The following is a 22,165-nucleotide window of genomic DNA, read 5'->3' as shown; positions in this document are numbered from 1 at the left end:
CCGCCACGGGTGTACACGTGTTCCCAATCTTGAACCCCCCTCCCACCTCCCTCCCCATACCATCCCTCTGGGTCATCCCAGATTATAGTCATTGCTGAAAAAAAAGTATCTCTACCCTCCTCTTTCTTTTTCTCCTCCTCATTATTATCAGAAGTACTATTAATAATGTAAATAATTTATATATATATATGTATATATGAGTTTCTAATCTTTTTTTAAGCTCAGTAAACATTGTAATGGTCGGTGACATGTTATTGATTATTTACATAGTCTTTTACATGCTTAAAAGACTTTATAGTGTGGAATAATTTTCTATAGTGATCTTAAAATACTTTGCAGAATCTCATCCTTGAGTACCATAAAGCTCCATTTCTGTTTTAAAATTTCTTAGCATATATACTTTATAGAAGTATAGTTGACTTACAGTGTTTCAGGTACATAGCCAGGTAATTCAGTTACACATATACACATATATTATTTTTCAAATTATTTTCCATTATAGGTTATTACACGATATTGTTTATAGTTCCCTGTGTGATATAATAAAACTTTGTTGCTTGTTGTATATCTATTTTTATAATTAGAAATATAGCATTTTATTAATATTAAGTCGAGTTGAGTCAAAATGTCAAATTTTTTATTTAGGAAAAAATTCATACTTTTCTAAGAGATATATATATATATATATACACCCTACAAATACTATTTATATATATGTATATGAAAACTGTTCTACTATGATTGATAAAAGCTTGAGAAAGGACATTAAAAAAAGTAGAAGAGATGGAGAAATCTGAAAACAAAAGCTAAATGAGATGGGAGCACTGAATATGAAATAGAAAAAGTGAAACCAACTAGATAAAAGTAAAAGATCATCCTATGGTGCAGTCCTTTTTAAACATGGCTGCTCCTTAGAAACGTATCTGGAGCTTTGGAAGAAAAAAGCAATACCTGGGCATTTGTATTTTTCAAAAAATTCCAAGATATTTCAGATATGCATCTTTATTTTAAAAGGTGATTATAGGTTTTCCTATTAAATGTTAGTGTTGATGATATAGAATTCTGTTGTTGACCAATCATGATACAATGATATTAAGGAGTAATAGTTACATAATCACAATAGTAAAAGATGTTTTTCAATGTTCACAATCATTAGCCAGACAGCATTTAAAGATCAGTGCAATTGCAAGCGATAATGGGAACATGATTAACCTAATAATATAAAATGACTCCATACTGTTTGGGAGGTTAAGCAGAGAGATATAGTATTTGGAAGTACATACATGCACAGGTTTTCATCCACCCAGTCAGTCTATGTCTTTTGGTTGGTGCATTTGACTCATTTACATTTAAGGTGATTATCAATATGTATCATCCTATTATCATTTTCTTAATTGTTTTGGGTTTATTTTTTGTAGGTCTTTTCCTTGTCTTGTTTCCTGCTTAGAGAAGTTCCTTTAGCATTTGTTGTAAAACTGGTTTGGTGGTGCTGAATTCTTTCAAATTTTGCTTATCTGGAAAGCTTTTGATTTCTCCATCAAATCTGAATGAGGCTTGCTGGGTAGAGTAGTCTTGATTGTAGGTTCTTCTGTTTTCATCACTTTAAATATATCATGCCATTCCCTTCTGGCTTGTAGAGTTTCTGTTAAAAAGTCAGTGGATAACCTGATGGAAGTTCCCTTGTATGTTATTTTTCCCTTGTTACCCTTAATATTTAATAAAGTTCTTATATAACTTAGAATTATGAAAGAACCTTGAAGCTCCAACAATAATGAAGTCTAAGGATAAGTAATGAAGTGTATATGTAGAAAACTTTTATATGCCAAGAATATGGCTGAAACTAAAGTCGACTGAGTGCTATTTTTGTAAGATTTCACATCTATTTTATTACTCAAAAATAGTAAATAATTGGGATAAATGAAAAAAGTATTATTTTGTAGAAGTCCTCATTGAACTCTTCTGTGGGATGAACATAAACATTCCCAAGAGAGATTCACTATAGAAGAGAGTCAGGCGGCTCTGAGAACACCAATGGTAGCTTCCAGAAATCCCGATGTTCCACGTCATAGCACAGCTGTCGCCTGGCCTTTGTTCCCAGGAGATCAACACAGGTCTCTCTTCATAGGTCACAAGAGCTAAACTTGAATATTTGAGCATTTAGTGCAACTAAATGCCAGATCCTAGTTTAAGACTCTACACTCATAATACCCCACATTGCCATGTCACTTGCAGTTCTCACTTTAAATATTGCTCCTTTAAACTTCTAGACCAACATTATTGAAGAGGATGATAGAAGTTCCATATCTTCTTAAGTTTTTGATATTCCATTTTTATTTTTCATGAATCATCATAAAATAGAGAGAAAATAATCAAATTTAATTCGTGTGATGTTTACTAGTGTCTGGCAGAGTAGTGATGATTTATCTTCTATTATTCACAGCAGAAATGTGAATATCTAAAATAAGATAAGGGAGCTATTATGATTTTAGCAAACCAGATACGCAGAATGATAGATACATCCAGTGGAGCTGGGAATCAGCTGAATGGCTTTGGATTAATAGGAGAGGTTTTCTTCTACATTTCTGGAACATCCTTTTGGATTAATCACCTCATGTAAAAGATAAATGTTGGGTAGAACTCCAAGGGAATAAAACAGTTGCTCATAAAGTTTAATAGCTGAGAAGCAAGGATGTTCAAATGGAAAATGTACTGGGCTGAAGTCTGGGTAATAGAGCTGCTACTATCTGAGGCAAGTAGTTATTTTTCAGTTTGTGCTTCCAATGAAAATAAAAAATTGATAAATACTGCATATCCTTTTAAGCTAAAAAGCATACACAGTCTTGTATATATATATAAAGTTTCTATATATATATATATATGCATAGAAAATCTTAGAGAATGTCAAACATTAATGATTTCAAAGGAATTATCAGGTAAACCATTAAGTGAATGATATTTAATATATAAAATAATTATATTTTCTTGTAAATAATATCTAATACCTATAGCATATTCATGTTGATAATTACATTCATAAACCCCAATTTGCAAAACCAATACAATATTATAAAGTTTAAAAATAAAATAAAATTTAAAAAATATAGCTGGTAAAAAAAAAATATATATAGCTGGTAATTAAATTATCTAATCATTAAATATTTTAAAGTTTATTTTATTTGCTAAGAAAATCGTGATTTGATTTCTTGTTTCATAAAAGGTGTTGTTACTTTATTCTTTTAAGTTTCATTTATGTCTTATGATGGAATTAAGATCATCCACTTCTCTTTTAGATGGCAGTGTTTTCTGATACCTGACAAAAAATGATGTATGTTTTATAGGATTATCCCAACAAAACTGCAAGGACTTGCATAAACTAGACAAAGCAAAAAGTATCAAATTCATTTATCATCTCTGAATAATATGACTCATATAAAGATTTCCTAACTTTTCCTGTTAGCTTTAGAATAAGAGAACTCTTATATAAAACATGACCCACAAATACGTTTTAAGAAAAATTGTAAATAAGGTATTAAACGAAAACAATATGGGCATGAATTAGATAGAATGCTTTAGAAATGATGATGATATTGGTCATCATGAATTATATTTTTCATCACTTCCTTTTAATACACTTTCTATCTAAATATATTTAAAAGAAGGTAAAAGAAGGGAAAAAGAGAAAGAAATGAACCACACAGTGATCACAGAGTTTGTCCTTCTAGGCCTTTCTGATGATCCTGAGCTTCAGATTGTGATTTTCCTCTTTTTATTAATCACATATGTATTAAGTGTCACTGGAAACCTGACCATCATCACCTTAACCTGGGTGGACTCCCATCTCCAGACACCAATGTATTTCTTCCTCCGAAACTTCTCTTTCTTAGAAATCTCCTTTACTACTGTGTGCATCCCTAGATTTCTGGGGGCAATTATTACCAAAGACAAGACTATTTCTTACAACAATTGTGCAGCCCAACTATTTTTCTTTATTTTCATGGGAGTGACTGAATTTTACATTCTAACTGCCATGTCCTATGACCGCTATGTTGCCATCTGCAAGCCCCTGCATTACACAACCATCATGAGCAGGAAACTCTGCAGCCTGCTTGTGCTCTGTGCTTGGCTTGGTGGGTTTCTGACCATTTTCCCACCCCTTATGCTTCTCCTCCAGCTGGATTACTGTGCTTCCAATGTCATTGATCACTTTGCATGTGACTATTTCCCCCTTTTACAATTGTCTTGTTCAGATACACGGTTCCTAGAAATAATTGGTTTTTACTTTGCTTTGGTTACCTTGCTATTCACTTTGGCCTTGGTGATTTTGTCATATATGTACATTATCAGGACTATTCTGAGAATCCCATCTGCCAGTCAGAGAAAAAAGGCCTTCTCCACTTGTTCCTCTCACATGATTGTCATCTCCATCTCCTATGGAAGCTGCATATTCATGTATGCTAATCCCTCAGCCAAAGAAAAGGCATCATTGACAAAAGAGTAGCTATTCTCAATACCTCTGTGGCCCCTATGCTGAACCCCTTCATCTACACCCTGAGAAACCAGCAAGTGAAACAAGCCTTCAAAGACATGGTCTGTAAAGCAGTCTTTTCTGGCAATAAATGATTTTTTGGTCAACTTTAAATGGCAGTTTGGTTAATTCCTAAAATTCCTTAAAGTCTGTTTAACTATGGTTGATCGTTATAGTCTCTTAACATGCCACTTGACAGTTAATATATTATTTTCCCAGTCTGCTGCTTCTACTTCCATTCCTGTTTCTCCAGTGTATTATTTTTTGACATTTAAAAATATAATCATGTATACCTGTGGTGGATTCATTTTGATATATGGCAAAACTAATACAATTATGTAAAGTTTAAAAATAAAATAAAATTAAAAAAATAAAAAATAAATATATAATTAGGTTATTTCTCATGCAGAACTTTTGTAAAAAAAGAAATGTATTTCTTTAAGCCATAGCACAATGTGAAAGATGGTTTTAATTCTCTTAATCAGTCACTGAAAAGATCCTATGATACCACCTTGTACTTCAAATATGGAATTTCAAAATGAGTGTGTAATTTCCTGTGTATTTTCAAGATGAACATTAATATTTCCTATGGTTTAAAGAATCTGTATATTCTGTGTGATATTATGTGTGAAATGAAAATATCTCCTGTCATATCAACAAACAAGAAACGTCACAGCCATCAGCAAATTCTGGTCTCCAAATGTGAATGAGAGCTCCCCAAACTGAGAACCAGTAGAGTCTCATTCCCTCATGGTGATTGCTGAGTACCTGGGGGTGATGCAAGAAGTAACCACTTGCAACTCTTTAAGGTGAACAAGGGAACCGGATTTGGCCCCAGATAGCTGAGAAGGAAATGGCAACCCACTCCAGTGTTCTTGCCTGGAGAATCCCAGGGACTGGGGAGCCTGGTGGGCTGCCATCTATGGGGTCACACAGAGTCGGACACTACTGAATCGACTTAGCAGTAGCAGTAGCAGCTGAGGTGTTTATGAAAGGAATTAATTCAGTGGACATAGAGGCTTGCATCTTCCTATACCTAGAATGTTAAATTCCTTTATTTGATACCTGATCTTTGGTGTTCAGACTGCCTGCTCTCTTTGTTGCGAATTTGTATATAGTCTGACTCCCTCTCCTTTCTTCTTGAAGCAGTTTTCTCAGAGCTACTGAGATGCTGTTTCCTGGGCTCAGAGTCCTAAACATTCCCATCAAATAAAATAGCTCTCTTCTTTCAGGTTGTGACTATATTTTTTTAGTCGGCATACACTAAATTCTGTCCAAAGAGATATGTACTCATGCATCAGACTTTTAATGTCAAGATATTTATTTTGTGAAATTCAATACATGTTTTGAAGGTAAATATTGATCATGATATCATGTAATTTGTATATAATTCCATGTTCTCTATTATTTTGGAAAAAATTCATTCAAATAATTCAGAATAAATTCAATAAAACTAAAACACTGCCACTTTCCTGAATTTAGTGATAATATTTATGACAGTTATTTTGATGTCTTTGTCAAGTGTTTAAAAACCTCCATTTGTTTAGGGTAAAATTTTTGAGGTTTATTTTATTTGATTGGGTTATTTTCTGTTTCTTCTTTTCCCTTGTAACTTGGTGTTTTTACCTACACCAAGTGGCGGTTCAACTGCCATTCCAGTATTTTGGAGTTGGATTTGTTCAGGACTTCATCATGATCAAGTCCACCAAGAGATTTGGGGGCATCTCACATATTTTATGAGGATGACTTTGGGATGCTTCAGAGGGCCCCTGAGACAACCCAAAGAGCTCTTAAACCACCTGGGTTCATTAGACATGTTAAGTTACATGGGAAATATTGTTGAAGGGATGATAAATCTTCTCAGATCATACTATACGGTTGACTTACTAATATATATATATATCCTAAAATTATGTGGAATTCGTATAGATCTGATATGCCCTGATAAAAATGTGCTCAATTATAATTCTAATTATCATATTAGTGTTACATATCACAGCAATGGCCAAGCTACTTTGTCAATTGCAATTTAATGAGATTTTTAACATGTCTTCTATGGTTTCACTGTGATGCCTTTGCAAGAATACAGCTATTTCAAGATTTATGGAAAAGACTTTTCTAAGATTAATCAATAAAAATTTTGTTTGTTTGTTATCTGTTAAACTGGTAACAGGCTGGAATTCAGCCAATTCTCTATGTTAAGAGAACAAAGTTTTCTTAGAATGAAGCTTTCAATAACAGATTATGAATTTCTTTGCCTTTAAGTATTTTATTTGTTTTTTAAATCTTTTGTTACTTTGGTAAAGTAAATAAGAATTATTAAAGATTATGATACATGTAAAAGCTCATTCTGCTTCTACAAGAAATAACCCTTCTTTTTTTGCTATTTGATGTCCTTAAAATATGGCAATAGCCTACTCCTAAATCAGAGAATTAAAAATGGGTTAACAATAGTTGTAAATAAGAGTCAGGACTATGGGAAATCCAAGACGGCCGCTTGAATTTTTCAGGCTCCCTGACAAACCTCATTTTTATTTGATGGGTTAAAGCCTTCCCTGGCTACAGGGTTAATGCCCTCACAATGACAAAAAAATTATATTTCACTTAATATTAAGTTCTAGTTTCATTAATTAAGGTGTGTGTTTACTACGACTCACTTCTGAGATAGTTCCTTACTGTTATGTTATATTGATAAAGGTTTAATTAAGTTATTAAAAAGGACACTCTGTTTGTTTCTTAAGCTTATCTCAATAACCAACCTTTCGATGTACAACCATTAGAGTCACACCTGTCTATAGTCATTTAACCAAGTCAGATTACCCAGGGTGTGCTGGGCTATACCTAATGAAAGTTCTTGACTTAAATTCTTGCTTGTGACCTTATTACCAGCTGCTAGCTGCACTATTTTCTATGTCTCTTGTATCAGAAGATTGTTTCTTATGTTAATAAATGTGTGACTGAGACTGTGATAAAATGCTGATAAGCAGTTCCATGATATCAATGATTGTAATATTGTAACTCTAGATATGGGAAGAAGCAACAAGAGGGACTATATTCCTGGACCAAGAGGCTAGTAAGACAGATATGGTCCAGAGACTTTTGCTGCTCACAAGACCTGGTCCAATAACAGCACCCTGAGTGGCCGATCAATGAAATCTTCCCCGGACCTGGAATGAGCCTTCCCAGCACTGCAGGGCACAATGGGCATGAAATGCACCCAAAGCATGGTCACATATTTGGACCCTGCTGACTAGGAGTTGGCACTTGCTAGCTGCCTCTACAAAGATTATATCATGACCACTGCAAGCTGCTGACTTTCAACACCCCTTAAAAGGAGCTCAGGATGGAGATCAGAAATAATGCGCTCTGTGCTCTGGGAAAAGCCCAGAAGAACTGGCCTTCAGACAGTCAGATGTTTTCAGGTAAAGATTTTATGAGCCCAAATTCTTGCATCTTCTTGTACCTAGAGAAACACTAATGTCACGAACCAATGTCTGGCCCTGGTTCTCCTGGCTAGCCCCTGAGCAGCTTTCCTACTTCTTTTAATCTTTGGCCCATGTACCTTTAACTTTTTTGTTAAGTTTGTTTCTTCTAGAATACAACAAATCTCCAAGTGGTAGTACAACAAGACTGTCCTCTGACCAGCCCAAAGACAATGCTGAAACAAATCACCTTATCATTCCATGGACTCTCATCTCCCTCCATAAATTCACCCTGACAAAGAAGCAGGCAAAGGGAGCCCAGAGTCCCATGACACCCCTGTACAGCCTGAAGAATCCAGAATGGTCATCGCTCCTCTTCTCCTGAGACTCAGTTCCCAAATGCCTAAAAGAGCAATAGGTAGATAATTAGACATGAACAGGGTATCAACAGGGGCCAAAGAATTGGCCCTAAAAATAAAGGAAGGGAGGAATGTGGTGACCCAGGGACTAAAAAGCTGATAAAACCAAGGAGGGTCTTGGAATGCAGGAACGAAAAAAGCAGACACATATGGTCCTTCCCTCCCCCATGTCATAACTATTAACGGATTTCTGGTCCTCCTGAGCAGTATAACCTGTCTCCCCTCCTACCCACACAAGGAAGGTATTTGCCTTACTCTTTGCTACCCAATATGCATGTCTCATTCAATCAGCAAGTGACCCACAAGACACCTACCCCATTCCTTGTACTTGCACCCTGGATATAAAAGTGGACTGAGGACTGTTCAGCGTTGGTTCTCCCTTGAGCTGGCTCACTGTTCTAACATTCTCTCATTCTTTTTTTCTTTCTTTTTTTAAAAAATTAATTTATTCTTTTATTGAAGGGTAATTGCTTTACAGAATTTTGCTGTTTTCTGTCAAAGCTCAGCATGAATCAGCCATAGCTATACATATATCCCCTCCCTTTTGAACCTCCCTCCCAACTCCCTCCCAATCCCACCCCTGTTGATGCAGAGCCCCTGTTTGAATTTTCCGAGCTATACAGCAAATTCCCCTTGACTATCTATTTTACATATGGTAATGTAAGTTTTCATGTTACTCTTTCTCACCCTCTCCTCCCCTCTCCCCATGTCCCTAAATCTATTGCGTCTCAGCCTTTTGACTAAGATCAAGTGTAGTATCTCTTCTTATCAGCATCTCCCACTCTAATAAACTTTATTTCCCTCTCATTCTATATGTCTGGAAATTCTTTTCTAACCTGTGCACGGACCACGACAATATCTTCTTTATTTGTGTTTGGAGATTCCTTGGTAAGCTGATTAAAATTTGGGTCATATCTATTTTGATCCTGTAGTGTCTCTAGTGCTCCTATAGTATCTAAAGCTAGAAGAATCTCAATAAATGGTTGTTGAATGAATAACAGTGATTGAGTCAATAGATGAGGTTTATTTAATTTTCTGTCCTTTCTAAAATTAGATTAAAAGGAATCTGAGTTGTAAATTCCTATAAAATTACTAGATTTTATGCTTTCAGTAATTACTGGAACACTGACAATCAATCAGATGAAAACAGGACCTCTGGTAGATCCTTCTCAACAGTTAGTACTATTATTATGGAAAAATAACCTGAAAAGTGTTTAGGAAGAGTTTGAACATTTTAAAGTGTATTTAATCCACAATTTCTCATAAATTTCATTGGAATTCACTGAGTATGATATTTTTTCTCATTCTTGTTTTTATTGTGCTCTATTTGATTTTTAATTTTTTTTTTATTTAGTAGCACAGAGAGCAACTTTATAGAGACATTTTATCACATAAGAAAGGAAAATGTAATGTTTACTCATAAGATCCATTCATCACAGTAGTTTAGTCAGCAAGGGGGAAAAGGTCTATTCTTCAGAGAAATGGTGATTTAGGATATTCAGGAAATCCCTTCCAAAATCCTGTACATTTAGATATCTTCACATAGACAGTAAGGAAAATAATCCATTTGATTCTGCCTTAGTTCTCATGCTTTTCTATCTGTTTGGATATTATCTGCAAAGTTTTCTGTTTCAGTAGTGATATAAATGTTGATAATATGTTTATAATCCTTAGTGTATTTCCTCTTGGCCCTGTTCTCACATTTGATTCACTGGAGTATTTCCCACTAGCCTTGCCCATATGGTGGATAAAGCAACATTTGCTTCATGCAGGTTAAAATTCATAGAGAAATCACATCCAGAAAGGACCACAGTAACTCCATATCTTGCTTCCCTTCACTGTGTTTGCTCCCATGGCTTCCATGTAACATGTATCAAGGAAATTTATCTATAGAAATAAGGTAATTTCAAATGTGTTGAGATAGAGCATTCTTAGAAATGCTCGATATCTTATCCTAAAACTGAAATAGTGACCAAGTTTTTAAAATAGCTTCAGTCACCTGAAGTGATGCATTTGTACAAAAAGAGGTAAGACTGTAAAGTAAAAGCCAATGACAACTTTTTCTTAGCATTGATATATACATTCTTAGCTTAACTTTTCATTACACGGAGATGAATAATTTGGAGTTGCCTTTCCTTTCTGTAAATATCAAGGGTTATGAAGAATGAGCACATTAATTCTTTCTGTTTGTCTTACTAATTATTTATTCATTGTTAGAAAATTACTCTTTGAGTTTGGTCCTCCTCATGGAATATATGTTTGATAAATAACACATGCTTCAGTTCAAGCAGAAAGAATTTAGAATACTAATTTGACCATTTACTAGCTATATGATTTTGTTTAATATTTAGCCTCTCATTATTAGGTTATTCAAACATTACACAAAAATATTGTAATGAGTCTGTTAGATGACTGCATAAATCTTATCATTGTCTCTCAAACGAGTTTCCTCAAAAATGGTTATTATTTTTAATATTGGGATCATCTTCCTCAAAGGTAATAATTGATTTTACTTTTAGGAATAATAATAAAAATAATATTTACTCTGGGAATGCATGCTTTAAAATTTTTTATATAATATCACTTTTCTTTTAATTAAATTAGCCCTCATAATAATTCCATGAAATATTATAGTCATGTTCATAGTGGAAAAGAAACCTATAACTCAGAGAGTTGTATTTTTAATAATTTCTCTTGGAATACAAATCCCTAATAGTCTCACACGTTTTTAACTAGCAAGTTAAGTCCTGATGCCATATTTTTATAAGAATTTATTTCCTTTTTAAGTTAAAAATTATCTTCAGACATAGGTAATAGTTAAAAATGAGACAATTAGGGGAGAAGCAACATTTCTAGGAAATTATACAGATTTTGAGAGTGACCTAGGTCTTTACAGTTTTCCCTTCATTATTCCTATTCATACTTATTGGTGCTTTGGTTTGATTTCCCTTTTCCATTAAGAAAGAAACAAGGACTTTTTTTTTTTTTTTTTTTAATTAGGGGTCTGAGAGAAACAGGACTCTGAACTAATTGTAGGACTAGCAAAGGCAGTCATAAAGTAATAATCTGAAAATAATCTAAATTAACTCTTATGAGTTTTTTTTTCCCCTTACAGTCATGATGATGTTCTTCCATGGTATTAGATGTCAGAAAATACAATCAGGAGTGGAACGAATCATTCTAGAAAAAGATTAGGGTTGTTATAAAACCAAGCTATTACCCAAGATATCAAATTTAATAAATATTCTGTTCTCTTCTGTGACAAGTTATTCTAGCTTATAAACCTAACACCAGGAAAAAGACCCTCAAGTGAAAGGAAACGATAAGGAAGTGGAATACTATGTCGTATGCAAAGGGTGAAAACTGCCTTGAGGATATATGTGTTCATAGAATTACTTATGATTTCCTTAGGAGTCTTAAAGTTATGAAGAGAAAATTCAGTACACATAGAGAATGTGAGAAGCTAATTTGTTTCCAATTATATTGTGGAATTTAGAGAGCTTCCCACTTGTGTCTCACAATTTATATAAAATAAGGAATGTAATCTTTAATAGACATTTAAATATTGTCACTTTTTTAAATTGGTGAATTTGGGCAATGCTAGTGATCTTTTCTCAAGGAAGCCATGCTTACACTTTACTATGGAATAGCATGTGTGTCCTGAAAATCACTTCCAGTTATCTTATTTACAACAATGGCCAGCATTTGTTTATCATATAGGTTAATTTTCACTTTCAATGAGCCACATGCCTGTTTCGACAGTGAGATCCAAGACACTGCTGCTAAGTCACTTCAGTCGTGTCTGACTCTTTAAGACCCTATGGACTGTAGCCTGCCAGGCTCCTTTGTACATGGGGATTCTCCAGGCTGAATACTGGAGTGGATTGCCATGCCCTCCTCCAGGGCATCTTCCCAACCTAAAGATGGAACCCACATCTCTTACGTCTCCTGAATTGGCAGGCATGTACTTTACCACCAGTGCCACCTGGGAAGCCCTTACCAAGACACTAGAATTAATTACAAAGGAAGGGACAGAAAGGAATATGTAACTTGTTATCCTAAGTTCCATGGGACTAAGGGGAAAAAAAAGCTTGAATGAGTTGTAAGGAAAAAAAAAAATAAAACTCGGAAATGATGTCTTAGAAATTTGGATATATTCTTCATTACTTTACCAAAACCATCCCAGGAATGGTTAACACCTCACATTCCAGAAGTGGTTTACACATCAGAGTCATCAGTTCAGTTCAGTTCAGTCACTCAGTCATGTATGACTCTTAGACACAGTTGTTAATTATAGATGATTTTTGTTAACCGAGAACAATGACTTTTATATTTGTAAATATGTATCAAATTCTGGGTTGTCTGAATTTATTGAGGAAACTCAGCTTCTTTTTAACATAAATTAATTATTATTACTGTTAATGGAATGACAAAATAAAGGTTTTCATTGCTATTTCATGTTTATACTAATACACTGACAAAATAGAGATTCTATTAAGGGAAGATTAATGTAGAACCTTCCCAGGTGGCACAATTGGTAAATAATCTGTTTGCCAATGCAAGATTTTCAAGAGACTTGGGTTCAATACTTGGATGGGGAAGATCCCCTGAAGTAGAAGATGGCACCTGCACTCCAGTATTCTTGCCTGGAAAATTCTATGGGCAGAGGAGCCTGGTGGGCTACAGTCAATGGGGCTGCAAAGTGTTGGACACGGCTGAGAAACAGAAATGGAGAGAGAATACTAGTAACATTTAGATGGCATAAATTTTGAAGAAAAACTATTCTCTGGAAGGTAATGTTTGTTTTCAGATATTCATATACTTTGGTTGAGAGCTTAGCTGAAGAGCCAACGGAGCGAAGCAACCATCTGTGGGATTATGACCGAACACCTCTAAGTGAGAATCCTGCCCATACAGAATGATATATCAGCATCACAGGAGCCTTGATTGGCCTAGGATAGCTGGTCCATCAACATCCCTGCTGGCAGGACTCCCCGGGGTCCCTAAGGGAGCACCACCCTGTTCTTTGGGACCAGGGTCAGGTGCAGAGAGCCCTTCATCCTGGGACTGGGTGCAGCCAGAAAGGTAGTCACCCCTTCACCCATCATGGCTCCCCAATTTGTAGGGAACCTGGTGCTAAACCATTCGTAGACAATGTAATTCTGATTTGGGATTTCCTGTGTAGCAGAGCTGCATAGGAACCAACAAAGTTCCATCTAGTCAAGGCTGTGGTTTTCCCAGTAGTTATGTATGGATATGAGAGTTGGACTGTGAAGAAAGCTGAGCACTGAAGAATTGATGCTTTTGAATTGTGATGTTGGAGAAGACTCTTGAAAGTCCCTTGGACTGCAAGGAGATCCGACCAGTCCATTCTAAAGGAGATGAGTCCTGGGTGTTCTTTGGAAGGAATGAGTCTAAAGCTGAAATTCCAGTACTTTGGCCATGTCATGCAAAGAGTTGACTCATTGGAAAAGACTCTGATGCTGGGAGGGATTGGGAGCAGGAGGAGAAGGGAACGACAGAGGATGAGATTGCTGGATGGCATCTCCAACTCAATGGACGTAGGTTTGAGTGAACTCCAGGAGTTGGTGATGGACAGGGAGGCCTGGCATGCTGCAATTCATGGGGTCGCAGAGTTGGACAGGACTGAGCAACTCAACTGAACTGAGCTGATTGATGTAGCAGAGCAGCTCCGTTATTGCTATCTACTGAAAGCTTCAATAATTTGGCCAGTTGATGCCAACAGTTGACTCATTGGAAAAGACTATGATGCTGGGAAAGATTGAGGGCAGAAGGAGAAGAGGATGTCAGAAGCATGGCATCACCATGGCATGAGGGCATGGATGACATCACCAATGCAATAGACATGAACTTGAGCAAATTCTGGGAGATAGTGAGGGACAGGGAAATCTGGCGTGCTGCAGTCCACAGGGTCACAATGAGTCAGACATGATTTGGAGACTGAACAACATATTTTGGTTTCCTTAACTCATAACACAGATGCAATCTACTAAAAGTCCACTCTGCCTCCTCTCTTGACTGTCTAATATGTGAGAAGACTGCTGAAGCAAATCCATTATCTGGATTCCTTTATTCCATTATCTGGGGCCTCAGAAGAGGATTATGAGCTTGAGAAGTTAATATGAGTCTAAGTGGAAACTTAGAAAACTGTCATGTTATTAAAGATTTCATTCCAATGACTTTCATTTTGGAGACATATCCACTGGGTGACTTTTTCCTGACACATTTAGGTTTTCTGTATTACAGTAGAGAATAGCAATACGAGTAACCACCTGACACAAACTAGGATAGGATGATTTTATGGGGCTTGAAAAAAGACAAAGTCTTTCCCAACATGAGGGAACCCTGTAAGTGTTGGGGGGTGGGGCATTTTACAAGTCAACAGGTAGCATTTATTGTACTGTATTTCCTAGGTTTTAGAAAGATCTAGGTGATGATCCCTGCTTTTTCAATTCAGGTATGTGATTTGGATAAGATTTTTTAAAATTATTCCTACTCTGATTGCAACCTGTAAAACAGGGATTTGATAAAGAAATATTCTATGTGAAACACACATACTGGAATATGGTAAAAACTTACTTTAAACTACAGGCCAATATTACTGATGAACATAGATGCAAAAATCCTTAACAAAATTCTAGCAATCAGAATCCAACAACACATTAAAAAGATCATACACCATGACCAAGTGGGCTTTATCCCAGGGATGCAAGGATTCTTCAATATCCGCAAATCAATCAATGTAATACACCACATTAACAAACTGAAAAATAAAAACCATATAATTATCTCAATAGATGCAGAGAAAGCCTTTGACAAAATTCAACATCCATTTATGATTAAAAACTCTCCAGAAAGCAGGAATAGAAGGAACATACCTCAACATAATGAAAGCTATATATGACAAACCCACAGCACACATTATCCTCAATGGTGAAAAATTGAAAGCATTTCCTCTAAAGTCAGGAACAAGACAAGGGTGCCCACTCTCACCATTACTATTCAACATAGTTTTGGAAGTTTTGGCCACAGCAATCAGAGCAGAAAAAGAAATAAAAGGAATCCAAATTGGAAAAGAAGAAATAAAACTCTCACTATTTGCAGATGACATGATCTTCTACATAGAAAACCCTAAAGACTCCACCAGAAAATTACTAGAACTAATCAATGACTATAGTAAAGCTGCAGGATATAAAATCAACACACAGAAATCCCTTGCATTCCTATACACTAATAATGAGAAAACAGAAAGAGAAATTAAGGAAACAATTCCATTCACCATTGCAACGGAAAGAATAAAATACTTAGGAATATATCTACCTAAAGAAACTAAAGACCTATATATAGAAAACTATAAAACACTGGTGAAAGAAATCAAAGAGGACACTAATAGATGGAGAAATATACCATGTTCATGGATTGGAAGAATCAATATAGTGAAAATGAGTATACTACCCAGAGCAATTTATAGATTCAATGCAATCCCTATCAAGCTACCAACGGTATTCTTCACAGAGCTAGAACAAATAATTACACAATTTGTATGGAAATACAAAAAAACCTCGAATAGCCAAAGTGATCTTGAGAAAGAAGAATGGAACTGGAGGAATCAACCTACCTGACTTCTGGATCTACTACAAAGCCACAGTTATCAAGACAGTATGGTACTGGCACAAAGACAGAAATATAGATCAATGGAACAAAATAAAAAGCCCAGAGATAATCCACGCACATATGGACACCTTATCTTTGACAAAGGAGGCAAGAATACACAATGGATTAAAGACAATCTCTTCAACAAGTGGTGCTGGGAAATCTGGTTAACCACTTGTAAAAGAATGAAACTAGAACACTTTCTAACACCATACACAAAAATAAACTCAAAATGGATTAAAGATCTAAACGTAAGACCAGAAACTATAAAACTCCTAGAGGAGAAAATAGGCAAAACACTCTCTGACATACATCAGCAGGTTCTTCTATGACCCACCTCCCAGAATATTGGAAATAAAAGCAAAAATAAGCAAATGGGACCTAATTAACCTTAAAAGCTTCTGCACATCAAAGGAAACTTAGCAAGGTGAAAAGGCAGCCTTCAGAATGGGAGAAGATAATAGCAAATGAAGCAACTGACAAACAACTAATCTCGAGAATATACAAGCAACTCCTACAGCTCAACTCCAGAAAAATAAATGACCCAATCAAAAAATGGGCCAAAGAACTAAATAGACATTTCTCCAAAGAAGACATACAGATGGCTAACAAACACATGAAAAGATGCTCAACATCACTCATTATCCGAGAAATGCAAATCAAAACCACTATAAGGTATCATTTCACACCAGTCAGAATGGCTGCGATCCAAAAGTCTACAAGCAATAAATGCTGGAGAGGGTGTGGAGAAAAGGGAACCCTCTTACACTGTTGGTGGGAATGCAAACTAGTACAGCCACTATGGAGAACAGTGTGGAGAATCCTTAAAAAACTGGAAATAGAACTGCCTTATGATCCAGCAATCCCACTGCTGAGCATACACACTGAGGAAACCAGAAGGGAAAGAGACACGTGTACCCCAATGTTCATCGCAGCACTGTTTATAATAGCCAGGACATGGAAGCAACCTAGATGTCCATCAGCAGATGAATGGATAAGAAAGCTGTGGTACATATACACAATGGAGTATTACTCAGCCATTAAAAAGAAGACATTTGAAGCAGTTCTAATGAGGTGGATGGAACTGGAGCCTATTATACAGAGTGAAGTAAGCCAGAAAGGAAAACTCCAATACAGTATACTAACGCATATATATGGAATTTAGAAAGATGGTAACAATAACCCTGTGTACGAGACAGCAAAAGAGACACTGATGTGTAGAACAGTCTTATGGACTCTGTGGGAGAGGGAGAGGGTGGGAAGATTTGGGAGAATGGCATTGAAACATGTAAAATATCATGTATGAAACGAGTTGCCAGTCCAGGTTCAATGCACGATACTGGATGCTTGGGGCTAGTGCACTGGGACGACCCAGAGGGATGGTGTGGGGAGGGAGGAGGGAGGAGGGTTCAGGATGGGGAACACATGTATACCTGTGGCGGATTCTTTTTGATATTTGGCAAAACTAATACAATTGTGTAAAGTATAAAATTTAATAAAATTAAAAAAAATAAAGTAAGTTACCTATTTTTATTAACTTGTTTTAAAAAATCTCCTGAATTATGTTAGCATGGCATAGAAAGTTTACTTTCAGAGACAAATCCCATTGTTATACATGAATAATCCCCTTTTCTGTGTCTTCCCTTTGTGTTTTCTCCTGATGGTTACTTAAAAGAAGTAAAATGAGAAGCAACACAGAAATAAGAGAATTTATCCTCCTGGGACTGTCGGACGACCCACAACTTCAGGTTTTGATCTTTGTCTTTCTGCTCATCACCTACATGCTCAGCATCACTGGGAACTTGACCATTATCACCCTGACCCTGCTGGATATCCACCTCCAGACCCCCATGTATTTCTTCCTCAGGAGTTTCTCCACATTGGAAGTTTCATTCACAACTGTCACTATTCCCAAGTTCTTGGCCACCATTATTACGGGAGATAAAACCATCTCTTTTAATGATTGTATGACTCAGTTGTTTTTTTTCATTTTCTTGGGAGTCACTGAGATTTACCTTCTGGTTGCCATGTCCTATGACCGCTACATTGCCATCTGCAAACCACTGCATTACATGATCATCACGAATCACAGAGTCTGCACGCTGCTTGTCTTGGCCTCTTGGCTGACTTCATTCTTAATTATATTCCCATTACTCATGTTCTTCATATAGCTTGGTTACTGTAAGTCCAATGTTATCAACCATTTTACTTGTGATTATTTCCCTTTATTATACCTTTCTTGTTCAGACACCAAATTCCTAGAGATACTGGGGTTTTCCTGTGCTGTGTTTTGTTCTGTTGTTCACTTTAGCATTAATAATTCTGTCTTACACATATGTCATCAGAACAATTTTGAGGATCCCTTCTACCACTCAGAGGAAAAAGGCCTTTTCCACGTGTTCGTCCCACATGATTGTCATCTCCATCTCTTACAGCAGCTGCATTTTCATGTGTGTGAATCCACCTGCAAAAGACAGGGTCTCTTTGAGCAAGGGAGTGGCTGTGCTAAATACCTCAGTAGCACCCATGCTGAACCCCTTTATCTACACTCTTAGGAATCAGCAAGTCAAGAGAGCCTTCTTGGACATGGAAAGGAAGGCTATGTTTTTCTCAAGGAAATGAAAATATAAAAGTCCCTATTTCCTGAATTAGAGGCATATGAATGAAGAGCAATTAAATTAAAATCCAGGTTTTTCAAAATTTAATATCCACAGCCTCCCTAGATTCATTTTCATCATTTATAATTTTATTGTCAGCAGTTTACTAAGGATATTTGCATATGTGTATTTTATTTTTGCCATTTAAATTTGAACTCTTCATATATGTAAATATATATACATACACATTTTTTTTTTCCCATTCAGATTGCAAACCTTCTCTCATGCACTTTTCTTCTGGTGAAATTTCAAAATGCAAGAGAAAATAGCATTTTGTGATTTCACCAGAATTACTCTTTTCAGTAATTGAGTAAATATTGTATCGTGTTTAATCTTATTTTTTATTACCACACAAGGGCAATAAACATAATCTGACAGTCTCATTAGAACATTGCATATACTCTCCTTTTCATATTGTGGCCAATTTAGTAACTACATGAAAAACAGTACAACTTATAAGAATGATGTGATTACACTTTCTTGAGAAATCAAATAACTTTTCTCATTACTTCGTATAACATTTTCTGTGCTGTATAATTTATCAACTCAAAGATTATTATAATGAAGAAAACTATGAAAGCTATTAGGGAACACTATGAAATAGCCTCCACTTCTTGGGGAACTCCATTATTAGCATGTGTATCATAATAATTCTTTTAAAATGCCTGAAGAAATTATCAATTAAAAACAAAACACAACGTGAGAGTTGCAAGTTAAATTTTATTTGGAGCAATATGAGGATTGCAATCCGGGAGACAGACCTCAGATATCTGTGAGAAACAGATCTAAAGAGGTATAGGGGAAGGACAGTATATATGTGATATGGTAAAAAGGGAGTACATGTATTCAAGCACATTTCTTTTTGTAGAAAGTTTCTGCTCGTCTCATGAAAAGTCTGCTAGTTATGAGAAACAATCGTCACAATGAAGAATTTTAGTGTTTTTCTTGATATGAGGAGATACAAGAATTGGGCTCATAAAATCAGCTCCTGAGACTGTATAACTATATGAAGGCCTGTCCTGCCAGTTTTCCCAGAGCACAAAGTGCCTCACTCCTGCTCTCCACACTGAACTCCTTCAGACGGTGTAGAACATCAGCAGCTGCACAGCACATGATTTAACCCTTGTAGAGACAGATGGCAAGCACTCATGACAAGTGCCAATTTGTAGCTGACAAAATAAATATTACTGGATACCAAATATGACCGCATTTACTGCGGTCAGTTGTATATTTAAATAAAAGCTTAATGTTAAGCTGATCTTTTGATAATCAGTAGCTAAGGGGTGTTATAACTTTCACATATTTGTGACTATTCTGAGATAATAGCTTGTACATACAATTCTTTTAATTCCCTCTTTAAGTGTATGCCTAATCAATAGGAGTAAAGAAGGTAACAAGAGCAAAGTTTTACCATATATAAACTTGAGGGTTTTTGTTAAAAATGCTTATTTTAAGCATTATCATATTGGAAAATATACTGATTAGAATTTATATGAATAATCATACAAGATCATGCAATTCTGGCCCTGAACACTTTTTTCTTTTCTGTTTTCCATGAAGTCAAAAATTTATATAATGATGAAAGGTATTCAAACTCATTCCTCAATTTTTTTTTTTATTTTATTTTTTAACTTTACAATATTGTATTGGTTTTGCCATATATCAGCATGAATCTACCACACATACACATGTGTTCAGGTTAGGTAACACATCCCTCATTTTTAAACCATTGTTATACAAAGACTGTAACCATAACTCAGGGGAAATTTATTCCTGATATTCACATACCATACTCAATTGAGAGTCTTAGAACTATCATTTGATGAAACATCAACTTATAAACATGTGGGGAGGGAGGAGGGAGGAGGGTTCAGGATGGGGAACACATGTATACCTGTGGCGGATTCATTTTGATATTTGGCAAAACTAATACAGTTATGTAAAGTTTAAAAATAAAATAAAATTAAAAAAAAAAAAATAAAAATAAAAAAAAAAATAAAATAAAATTAAAAAAAAAAAAGAAGATAAAATTCAGTGATACCCAAGAAAATGAAGAAAAACAGGTGAATTGTACAATTATTGTATGAAATTGCTTTGTCCCTGGTGATAATTGTGCCCAGAAATCTAGGAATACAGACAGTTGTAAAGGAGATTTCTAATATAAAGAAGTAACTGAGGAAAAAATACATAGGTGTCTGTAGATGGGAGTCCACCAAGGTGAGAATGATGATGGTGAAATTTCCAGTGACACTTAATATATATGTGATGATTAAAAAGAGAAAAATCACAATCGGAAGCTTTGGGTCATCTGATAGCCCCAGAAGATTGAATTCTGTGCGTCTTGTGTGGTTTTTCATTTCTGATTATTTTCTCCCTCATTAGAACAGAAAATGTATGCTCTCCCTGAAGTTGCTCAGTCATGTCTGACTCTTTGCAACCCTATGGACTGTAGCCTACCAGGCTCGTCTGTCCAATCAAATTTTCCAAGCAAGAGTACTCGAGTGGGTTGCCATTTTCTTCTCCAATATGCTCTCCCTATAGGACATAAAAAATGTTAAAAGATATTTGCGGATAGAATACAAAAGTTTTAAAGCTTCCATCATGAAGTAGTGTTTGACATTGAAAACCTCTCTTCCCATACAGTAACTTCTCCAGTTTCCTTTCAACCTTTCATTCAAGTAATGAATATTATCTGAAGTTAAATATTGAGCTCTCATCTTCAAAAATACACTCTCACAGGCCATGGATGAAATAAAAGTTACATGTTAACATTTAAACTGGGACATTTCTTCTACTGTTTTCTTTCTTAAGACTTCAAATTACTCTTTAAAATATTTAGCTTTCTTGGTGATAATATGACATTTAATTTATTCTTCTCCTTTCCTCAGTATTATAAAAACCAGTATGCTTTGTAGATAATCTAAATACAGAGTTTATAATCTTACAGAGGCTATGTAGCCCTCTTCCACATTTATATTTTGAATAACTGAGGCCCACTTTGTTTAGGAAACTTTCACAAGTTTAAATGACTCGTTCACATAGTAAATATCTCACTTTAGAATATGTGTTTTCAATGGGAATATTTTTTTGGTGTTCTCTTTTTTCTTATGGGTTTGGTTGATGCAACCCTTTCCCACATCATTGTTTTCTATTTCTCATAACAGGCCAGAAGGACAAGAGAGTGTAACGTCTGCTACTAAAATAAATATTGTCTAAAAATAGTTTTGTTCATGCAATGAGCACATCAGTTTTGTTTTGTTTTACAATATTGCTTTAGAAAGTGACCAAGTAGATGGTCAGAACTTTTACTGGGAAGCAGATATTCCTTTACACAGAGAATGTCATTTCATTTCTGTAACAGAAAACCATTTAACTTAAGAAAAGTTAATGAAAAGCCCTAGACTTATTGCTGTGCTGGTTCTTCAGGACTCTATGAATAGTCTTCTTGTTAGTAAATAATCACATTTT

The 22,165-nt window shown here is 35.5% G+C and overlaps 1 protein-coding gene and 1 pseudogene across 1 annotated transcript; both read left to right on the top strand.

Annotated features, from left to right (window-relative positions):
- Positions 1–3,685: 3,685 nt before the first annotated feature.
- Positions 3,686–4,620, top strand: LOC129641536 (olfactory receptor 6C3-like). Its single transcript, XM_055566226.1, is given in 2 exon segments — positions 3,686–4,490; positions 4,493–4,620. Coding segments are annotated over 2 exon segments (933 nt in total).
- A 13,102-nt stretch (positions 4,621–17,722) lies between these two features.
- On the top strand, positions 17,723–18,662 carry LOC129641535 (olfactory receptor 6C1-like; annotated as a pseudogene).
- The last annotated feature ends 3,503 nt before the right edge of the window (positions 18,663–22,165 follow it).

The sequence above is a fragment of the Bubalus kerabau genome, chromosome 1, assembly GCF_029407905.1.
Source record: "Bubalus kerabau isolate K-KA32 ecotype Philippines breed swamp buffalo chromosome 1, PCC_UOA_SB_1v2, whole genome shotgun sequence".
NCBI classification, from domain to species: domain Eukaryota; kingdom Metazoa; phylum Chordata; class Mammalia; order Artiodactyla; family Bovidae; genus Bubalus; species Bubalus kerabau.
This window is presented reverse-complemented; position numbering and strand designations above follow the sequence as displayed.